A 10,179-nucleotide genomic window follows, 5' to 3' on the forward strand; every position below is an offset into this window, starting at 1 on the left:
TTGGGTGCCAAGACCAAACACAGAAGGAAAATCAGGAGGTGTTTTGCAAGGATCCAAGAAGGAAATAAGGGCCTGGACTTAGGTGTGGCCCTGGGAAGTGGAAAGGAACTTGAAAAGGTTTTTAACAAGATTCATAGTTTTTTGAAATTACAGATTCAAAAGGAGTTGGAAAAAACGAACAGGAAGTTTCTACGAACGTTCCCCCAGTTTCCCCCAATGGTAACATCTTATGTAACTCTAGTGTGATATCAAAACCAGGAAATTGGCATCGACACCATCTACGGAGTTCATTCAGCTCTAACCAAAAAGGAGGTACTCTGAAAGACTAATTGATCGTAATTGAATTAGACCTGCTTGGCTGGAAAGGGAATGTTTCCAGAACAGGGAGCTGTGCTCCACAGGTCTCCCAGCCCTACAACCCAGAGTAAGTACCAAGGTCAAGGATTCCAGATTCAAAGGTTTCCATGCCCACCAGGGAACCTCTCCTGTAGTGCAGGCTTTCAGGCCTTTAGAAGGACCCTCTAAGGGGAGAGGATGTTGCAGAGACCAGACGACCTGTAACCTTGGTTGAGGACATAGATCCAGTCAGAGAGCAAACGGAGGGTGGCCTCATTTCCTTCCCTTTTGTCCTTTGTGGGGAGGAGGATTGGCATGGACTCAACTGTGGGCAGTAGTGTGGGGAGGGCTGGGGGGTGGGGCTTTTCCTCTTTAATTTGCTGAGAACTGTAGCACTAGCCATGAACTGCTTTCTCCATCACCTCGAGACAAAGCTGTACTTTTTTTTTTTTTTTACTTTTTTATTTAAGCAGTCTCTACACCCAACATAGGGCTCAAACTCACAACCCCCAAGATCAAGAGTTGCATGCTCCACCAACTGAGCCAGCCAGGTGCCCTGACAAAGTTGTACTTTTAGAAGAACTTCCTTTGGTCACCTGGGTGGCTCAGTCACTTGAGCGTCCAACTTCAGCTCGGGTCATAACCTCACAGTTCGTGAGTTTGAGCTCCACATCGCGCTGGCTGCTGTCTGCATGGAGCCTGCTTTGGATTCTCTGTCCCCCTCTCTCTGCCCCTCCCCCGCTTGTGTGTGCTCTCTCTCTCCCTCAAAATTAATAAACATTTAAAAAAAGAACTTCCTTCACCAGGCATTTTGCATGTGACACTGATTGATCTGGGAGCTTTGCATTTCATTTAATCTCCCATTCCCATCCCACAGATTAGGAGACTGATACTCTAGGAAGTGCTCATTAGGTGACTTTCCAGGGACCACACAGGTGAGGAATGAACATGGGAACACACGCAGGTCTGTGACTCTAGTCTGTTGATGTGGGGGACAAGGAGAAGAAAGAGTAGGATTCTGTGTACAGCTCAGTCAAGGCTCAGTCAAGATTCTTTCACATCAGGAAATTTGGTTGGTTTTTATAGCGGCCTTTAAGGCAAGTGATGCTATGAAATTAAGCAAATGGAAAAAACTAGTTTTGGGTCAAGTGCTTTACCCAAGGTCAACAAGGAAGCAAGAGCTAGAACTCATTGGGGTGGGTAGTAAACTGGGGTCGGTTACACTCCAAGATCTATACTCCTCCTACCTCGCCACTCACCACTCAGTGCTAAGCAGGCCTGGCTCTTACCTCAGGTGTCACAAGGCCCAGCTGGGAGCCAAGGTCAACTTGTGGAAGGACAACCAATGACACAAAGCAGGATTTGGGAAGGCTGGGCGGGTCAGGGAGGGAGCTCTACCGATGAGTTTGGAGGGGCAGTGAGACTTGGCTGTACTTTTGGGGGGCCATTCAGACAGGGGAGGCAGAAGGGAGTGGCTCTGGCAGCCTGTGTGGGTGAGTGTTGCCGATGGTGCCAGAAGAATGTGAAGGGAGGGAGGCTATGGAGAGAAATGAGGCCAGAGAGGTAGCAGCGTCCAGTCATAAAGTACCTTGAACCTCGGCCCACAAACCTGGCCTCATCCGAGGGAAGCAGGAGCCAAGGAAGTAGTAGAAACACAACTTCACAATCTGCAACTGAAAACCCACCTTGTACTGATTGGAGGCCTTCTTACCTGGCCTCTGTGTTAGCCCAAACAATACATTTTTTCCTTTAAGTAGTGGTTCTCAGAGTATGGACCCTGGATTAGTACCATTAGAAATGCAGAGTCTTAGACCCCATGCCAGACCTGCAGACTCAGAAACGCTGAACCACCCATTTAACTAACTTGAGCTCTAGGCATATGTCATTTGCAGCTCGAAGCCTCAATTACAGTGGTTCTTAACCTTGGCTGCATATTGGAATCACCTTAAAAAATGCTGGTGTCTAACCTTCCACCCTGAGGGCTTCTGATTTAATTGGTCTGGACTGGACCTGGCCGGTGAAGATTTTTTTTAAAGCCCTTCCAAGCTATTCAAATACACACTTAAGTTCGAGAACCAGCTGCCAGGGACCTCGCAGGCCAATACAAGACTATGTGTAGGACGAGATGGTCTGTTGGACCAGGGTGGCAGCTGCGGGGATGGATGTGTACAAGGTCAACTCACCAGCCCTTGGTAACGACTGTTCTCAGCCTGCACAAGTGCCTGGGTCGTGGCACCCTTCCTGGGGATGGGGAGCACAAAAAGGAGCAGGTTTGACATGGAAGACTGTGGGCTACAGTCTCAGAAATGATGAGTTCTGTTCTGGTTCCTTGAAGGTAAAGGGAGCTGGGAAACACTCAGAGGGAGGGGGCAGGGTGGCAGTCGGATATGTGCTTGCGTAGCTCCAGGGGCAGAGCGGGGCAGATGCAGAATAGTGAGTCCTCAGCAGAGAGGCCAAAGGGAATGGTATTACCTGGCGCTTGCCACCAAGTGAGAAGTGGGCCAGGAAGGGACTGGCCGGGAAGAAGAGGCTCCTCCCATCGCAGGCACTGGGAAGTCACTGTCAGGCAGGAGGGAGAGCCTACAGAGAATTTTGGATTCACAGGGAAAAAGCAGTTCAAGAATGAGGTCCAGGGACCCAGGGGCGGTGGGGGGCGGGGGGGAGTGGTATCAAGGGAGGAAGAGCACTGCAAAATGGTTGTTGGATTTGGCAACAAGGGAGTCAGACATGTGACCTCAGTGAGAGTGAGTCAGTGCAGGGGTGAGGCTGCGGTAGAAACAGGGTCCAGGAGACCAAAGACTGGGTGAGTGGGAGAGGAGGAGAAAGGAAGAGCAAGTGTAGATAGACGACTCTTGGGGGGACACAGGTGAGTGTCGGACTTCAGCTCATGTCATGGTCTCATGGTTTGTGGGTTTGATCCCTGCATCGGGCTCTTTGCTGTCAGCATGGAGCTTGCTTTGGATCCTCTGTCCTCCTCTCTCTCAAAAACAAACATTAAAAAATAATTAGGGGCACCTAGGTGGCTCAGTCAGTTAAGTGTCTGACTTCTGCTCCGGCCATGATCTCACAGTGCATGGGTTTGAGGCCAGTGTCGGGCTCTGGGCTAACAGCTCAGAGCCTGGAGCCTGCTTCAGATTCTGTGTCTCCCTCTCTCTCTGCCCCTCCCAACTCACACTCTGTCTCTCTCTGTCTCTCAAAAATGAATAAATGTTAAAAACATTTTTTAAAAAGGAGGGGAGTCTGAAAGCAGAGAATAGGGTCAGACAGTCTGAGTGAGCATCTCACTAACCATACAACGGGCTAGTTAACCTCTCTGTGCCTCAATTTTTCATCTGTAAAATGGGGATGCTAATAGTAACTATTATGATAACTCTTACGTACTGTTATATGCCAAGCACTGCTATAAGTGCTTTATATATATTTATTCTGACATCCTCACAGCTGGCCTATAGAGGTATGTGTTAATATGTAATAAGTGAGTTAATATATATTAAGTGCTTAAAATAGTGCTTGGCACGCAGCAAATGCTAGAGGAATATGCAGTTAGTACTGTCATCTCTATGATTCCACACAAATGAGGGAAAGTCAAAGGCCACGGAAGACTGTCTGCTGTTTATATCCTGCAAGCAGCTGCAGAAGTTGAGGTGTGAGAAGATTCAGGCTCCCTGACCTTGAATCAGCTCCATGAGGAGAGGGATCCAGTAGTGACCAGAATCCCCAGCACCAGGACCATCACCTGGTCCACAGCGGGCCCTCAGAAAGGATCTGTTAAATGGCTCAATAAAAGAATCAATGAAATATGGGGACCATTCACCCCAACTCCCCATCTGAAGTATCAGTTTCTTCTTTTAAAAAAAATTTAACGTTTTATTTATTTCTGAGAGAGAGAGAGACAGGGTGAGCAGGGGAGGGTTAGAGAGAGAAGGAGACACAGAATCCAAAGCAGGCTTCAGGCTCTGAGCTATCAGCACAGAGCCCAACACAGGGATTGAACCCACAAACCATGAGATCATGACCTGAGCTGAAGTCAGATGCTTAACCGACTGAGCCACCCAGGCACCCCTGAAGTATCAGTTCCTTCTAAGGCATCCCAACCAAGTGTGTGTCTGCTCTCTGCTTGCACATCTAGCATAAATGGGGAGGTCACTTCCCCCCCAGAGGCAACACATTCTCCTTCTGGATGGTTCCAACAGAAGACCCTGTGACTTCCACTCATGGGCTCGGCTCTGCCCTCTTCCAACCTGGAAGGTGGTAAGCCTTTCTGAACCTTTTCCTGGCCATGGAGAGAGGATTTCCAGGGCGAGTTGTTTGTCATCTCCGACCTGGATGACGGCAACAGCCTAAAATGGGCCTCCATGCTTCTGCCCTTGCGCCACGGTGGCCTCTTCCTGACTCCGCACCCAGAGGGATCCTGTGAAGACCTTATATCTGATCTTGTTCCACCTCTACTCCAAACTCTCCTGTGGCTTCCAGCTCAGAGGAAAAGCTAAGGTCCTTTCTAGGCCACCTCCCATTGCCAACTGGCGCTCTCTCTCCATCCCAGAGTGAGACACGCTGACAGTCTCCAACAGTTTTTGTTTTTACTGGTCAAGAATTCTTTACAAAATCCACACACACGCATCCACACGCACACATGATGCCTGCCCTGGTTTGGCCACCCCCTGCCCTGCTCCTCTCCTGGGATCAGACCTTCCTGGCCTCACCCAGCAATGCCACCCTGTAGCACCCCACCCCCCCAGTGGCCACCAGCGGAGGAGCAGAGAGTGGGACTCTCTTTTTCTGCCTCTCTGCTCAGAAACAGAGGCCCGTGCCCTGTGGGGGGAGGGGAGGAGGGACAGATAGGGGTGGTGGGGAAACAGGATTTTCCCCCTTCCTCCTACAGACTCCTTGAGTTGCCAGCTTAGGCCCCAAGTATCACAGTTGCTAAGGCCTTGGGATCATCTTCTGGTTGAAGCTTCTCCATCCCCATTTTGCAGACTGGAAAGTGAAGGTCCAAAGAAGAGTATGAGTCCTTCAGGTCACAGTGTTAGTCTCTGGTGGGGCAGGGAATGGAATGCTGTTCTTCCTGGCTTCCAGGAGGTGGAAGAGATTTGGGCACCGCTAGACCCTCAGGAAAGGGGACAGCCAGGGCTGGGGGCAGGAAGGGAGTGCCCAGAAGTTGTCCTTGGAGCCCAGGCCCAAGGAAAGCAGCCCCTGGGCAGCTGAGTAAATCGCAGTGTCTGGCCAGCCCTATAGAGGTTTGCCAAGGCTGCCCTCTGTCACCGCCCGTGTGGCTTGCTCAGGTATACAGCCTGGATCTGTCAGGATACTGGTAGATGTGCTCAGCTGGCGGAGAGAGTTCAAGACAGCTGGGGAAAGAGAGTGAGTGAGTGAGAGAGAGAGAGAGAGAAAGGGAGAGATACCTTCTGGGGTCAGGGCCCTACCCTTGGATGCTGAGGACAAAGGAATAGGGAGGAGATACTAGCTGGCAAGACTGTCAGCCCCTCCGAGGACCTCTGTCTGCAGGTGTCCTGGTGGCCAGGGGACCATCCAGGGCAGGCTGGACCTACAGTCTGAGCAGAGTGGAACCCTCTGCCCCGAGGCCTGGACATTCCAGTGGGCAGGTAGGTGGCTCACGTACTTGGCCGGAGAGCAGGCAGGGAGCAGTACTGGTCCAGCCAAGCCAGTGAGGTCTGGCGGAGGCTCTGCAAGCTTGCCGTGGACACCATCCCATTGAAGGACTCGAACAGAGGCCGAATGAGGACGCTGAACTGGGCCCAGGTCAAGGATCGGGCCCGTTGTCCAGCCAGTACCCTCACCCAGCTCATGTGTAGCCCTGACCTCTGGCCCAGACAAGGGGAAGGGCCTGGCCACTGTGGCACCTTGAACCTCGAGGCCTCCCGCTATAGCCACCCTCCCATCCTCTCCGGCTCCTCTACGCGCTTCTTCTGGGCTGGACTATCCCTCCTCCCTGGGCCTCCTGCCCCAGGCTCAGCCAAGAACTTGACCAGGTTAGGGAGTGAGAGACTCTTTAGGACCGACCCCACTCACGCCGCTCAGACTTCAGGCTCTTCCCAAACTGCCCTTGGGACACCCTGTGGGCAAGGCTGTGTTCCCCTCACCCAGAGGCTCCTCCCTCGGTTGCCCTCCGCTCCCAGCTAATCTACTGGGCACTCCTGCCGACCAAGATGCCAAGGGCCTGGAAGGAGGGAGCGGAACCGGAGCCCCTTCCCCTGGGAGCAGCTCTGGGACCCTGCCTGGCCTGTGGAGCTGAGCCTGCATTCGGGCACAGCTTGGTCCCGCGGCCGCGCTCACCCCACCGCGGGCCAAGTGAGGATACCACCCAGAACTTCCAGTTGTGCAGTGTCCGGGTGCGGACATAGTCGTCGAACATGTCTCGCATCTGGTCGAAACGCTGGTGCGTGATGGGCACCCCGGTAGCAGGCAGCTGCTGCTGGCACAGGCTGGTTGGGGGGGGGGGGGGGGGGGGGGTGCAGGTCAAGGCTTGGGAATCCTGCCCCCTTCCCTGTGAGCGTGCGTGCGCATGCGCACCCCCCGCCTACTTAATGGCAGCGTTGAGCTCCTCAATCTGGTCCCGCAGCTGCTGGGCCTCTTCCTGCATGGCCGCCCGCTCCTGCTGCAGCATGGCGATGTACTCGGCCGTCTTCTGCAGGGTGGTCGCTTTGCTCACCTGCAGGCACACCTAATGTGGGCTCAGGTGCTGGAGGTGGCCCCACTCTGGGGTCCACTGAGGAGGAAACTGGATGTCTGGGGGGCCCTGAGGTTTGGTCTTGGGCAAGGAGCCCTATGGTTCTGGGGGTGCCGGCCCGGGCTGGGGGCTCTCACCTTGAGGCTGGGCTGGGCGCTGAGTGTGCTCACCAGCCCATGCAGGGTGTCAAACCCCAGCTTGATATTGAAGCGCCTCTTCTGCTCTGCAGAGATGTGTGTGATGCGCCGGTTCTCAGTCTTGGGGGCGGGGTCAGACAGAGAGGTGAGCCTAGGAAGGAGCATGGAAGGGCCTGGGGGTAGCAAACAGATCTTGGGGTGAGGGAATGGTGCCACCTTGTTGTCCTGACGGCCCCGGCTTAGGATGGGTTGAGGGGGAGAGACGCAGACACTCAGGGTCCCCGGGCCTGGCATGGAGTTGAGCTCCCCAGACAGCCGCCGCTCACCACCTGTGGCCGGGAAAGACAGACCCACAGACAGACCGACACAGGGGAGAGGGTCCCATTGCCCTGTCCCTCTCATCCTGGCCTCAGATGCAGTCCCCCCTTCTTCCTTCCCCTTTCTCCATCCCCTAGAGTCCCCCAATCCCTGCAAGCCCTCTTTACCGCTGTGTGCTGGGGGCGAGAGCCGCTCCGCTTTGGGGACAATCAGGGGCCTGGGAGGGGCCAGTGTGGTTGGGCCTGGAGGTGGCCGGGGCGGTGTGGGGGCCGGGGTCGGGGGTAGGAAGGTGCAGGGGAATTCAGGGGCCATCTCCTGCTGGAGTGGAGAAGGGCGGAGAGTTGGGTGAAGCCCTGGGCCCACCCTCACCTCCCAGTGCCCGCCATCTTACCGGGGACCCCGAGGGCCGGAGGAGGGTGCCCGACACAAGGGGTGGTTCCAGGGCTTGCTCAGGCTTGGCTGTGCACAAGCAGAACTGTGAGGGACACTGGGGCCAGCCCCAGCCCCATCATCTCCCAAGACCCCATCCCTCCCCTCCATATAGCCCACCCCCCTTTCAGGTTTGGGGCCTATGTCCCTAATTCCTTGCCACCTTCCCGACAGCTGAGCCCACCCCTTAACACTTCATCCTCTGCTCACACAGGCTCCCCACTTCCCCTCTGTGGGCAGTGCTCTTCCCATCTCACCTGCTGTGAGCAGCTGTGTGAGGCAGGGGTTGTTGCCCCCGGCTGGGGCAGTGGCAGCGGGATTGGGATTGGCGGTGGCAGGAGCCAAGTTTGGGGGGCTGGGCTTCTGCCCTCTAGGGGATGGGGTGGGGGGCTTGCCTCTGGGCCGCAGGCCTTGGGGCACTGTGAAGTGAGGCCCAAATTGGGGCTCCAGATACCCTGAGGGTAGAAGGTCTATGGGGAAGGGAGCAGGGGCAGGGCCTGGACCCGGCTGTGGGGTAGGTGGGAAGGCAGTGGGAGCAGGCAGTGGGGACACTCCTGGGGCAGGAGGGACAGTAGAGAAGGGGAATCTGGGAGAGAAGAGAGGCTCTTCCTGTAGCAAAGCTGGGGGAGGAGCCATGGGAGGGAAGGAAGGTGGGGGACAGGGCTCTAGGCCAGGCCCCTTGGGAAGGGCAGGGTANCTTCAGGAAGGAGGAAATCAGAGTTCAGGAAGGCACTGGAGTCCAGGGGACCAGGGCAGCTGCTCCGAGCCTGGTTGGGGGACAGACAGAGAGCAGGAGAGAAAGCTGGCCTTTGCAGCCACCCAGGCAGCCTCTTGCTCTGGCTGAGCTCTGGACTGGGCACTGGGAGAGAGAGGAGAAATGATCCTGCTGTCCCCCCACCCACACACACCAAGGGAAATTGTAACCTAATGAGGGGAGGGAGTGGAACACACTTAGGCACAAATTAGGCATGAGAAAGAGCATCAATCTTCCTGCCCATCTTTTCATTCATTGACTAATGATTCCATCCAACCACCAATCCATTCATCCTCCATATTCCATTTGTCCTCTCACCTGTGAGCTAACTCATCTCCCTATCTCTCCACCAACCCATGAAGTATAAACCCATTCACCAATCCATCCAACCTATTCATCCACCAACCCATCCATAAGCAGCCACCTATCCACCGTCTGTTCTTTGACCAGCCACTTATCTACCCACCACCCTATTTATCTACAAACCCATCCACCAGCCCGTCCATCCATCCAACCAACCATCGCCTACCCATGTAAGCCTCCACCCCCATCTACAACCCGCATATGCATTCACTGACACACCCATCCATCTCTACACTCGCTCATTCACTTAGCAGCCCCATCATTGGGCAACCATTGACCCAATGCTGCCTCCACTGTGCTAGGTATGGAAGATGCAGCGGTGAGCAAGGCCTCGCTCTTCCAGTAAGGAGCTCACTGTCTGGTTGAGGAGAGAGACCTGTCAACAATGAACTACAATAGTGCCGGAACAGTCTGATGACAGAGGGAGAAGGAGTCTGACCTGGCAGCAGAGAGGCAACCTCAGGATTGAGCCTGTGAGTTCCTGCTCCAAAATGGCAGGTTCACTGTTTCCTAAACACTCACACTGCGCTTTCTGTCTCCGCGTGCTCTCTCCCCATCCAGCTTGCCCTCTACTGGCCTCTTCTGCCCAAACCCAACACATTCACTAAGCCCAGAACCTCCCCTCCTCCAGGAAGCCTTCCTCAAGCAACCAGTCCTTCCTGGTACCCTGCTCTATGCTCCCCTGCCCTCAGCCTCCCTCCCAGAACCACCTGGTCCAGCTCTGCTTCACAATGGTTTTTCCTCCCCGGCTCAATGGCGCCCACTCAGAGGGCAGAGATGGGGTCTCTCTCCCTGACTCCAGTCCCTCTCAGTCGACCAAGCACAGGAAAGGGCACACAGGAAGAGCCCTGAATATCTCGGGGACATGGGCAGGTGAGCGAGGCACGGCCAAAGGCCTGGGGTAGGAGCTCACCTGCAGGCGGTTATGCCCTGAGAGGTGGGTCATGCCTGACGAGGCGGGGGGCACCTCTGAGCCCAGGATGGAACTGCCAAAGAAAGGGTCAGCCATGGTCCCAAAGCTGGGGGGTTCCGGGAAGTGGGAGGCTGTGGGCGTCTGCGGGGGGCGGTAGCTGGTGAAGAAATCTGTAAATCAGACATACAGGGCGGTGGCAGTTAGGGATAAGGCCACGCGTGACTGGAGGCGGCGGGCGGAG

The 10,179-nt window shown here is 55.0% G+C and overlaps 1 protein-coding gene across 1 annotated transcript in view; it reads right to left on the reverse strand.

The window, feature by feature from the left end:
• Positions 1-4,902: 4,902 nt before the first annotated feature.
• MLXIPL (MLX interacting protein like) overlaps positions 4,903-10,179 on the reverse strand; it is an 18,724-nt gene continuing 13,447 nt past the window's right edge. Inside the window, 11 exon segments of the mRNA XM_077777896.1 lie at positions 4,903-5,684; positions 5,957-6,086; positions 6,656-6,779; positions 6,879-7,006; positions 7,162-7,281; positions 7,378-7,490; positions 7,647-7,797; positions 7,871-7,938; positions 8,166-8,606; positions 8,609-8,675; positions 9,939-10,108. Of these exon segments, the coding sequence (XP_077634022.1) occupies positions 5,566-5,684; positions 5,957-6,086; positions 6,656-6,779; positions 6,879-7,006; positions 7,162-7,281; positions 7,378-7,490; positions 7,647-7,797; positions 7,871-7,938; positions 8,166-8,606; positions 8,609-8,675; positions 9,939-10,108 (1,631 nt within the window). The 3' untranslated portion in view covers positions 4,903-5,565.

This window comes from Crocuta crocuta, unplaced genomic scaffold (genome assembly GCF_008692635.1).
Source record: "Crocuta crocuta isolate KB4526 unplaced genomic scaffold, BGI_CrCroc_1.0 scaffold217, whole genome shotgun sequence".
In the NCBI taxonomy this organism is placed as follows: Eukaryota; Metazoa; Chordata; class Mammalia; order Carnivora; family Hyaenidae; genus Crocuta; species Crocuta crocuta.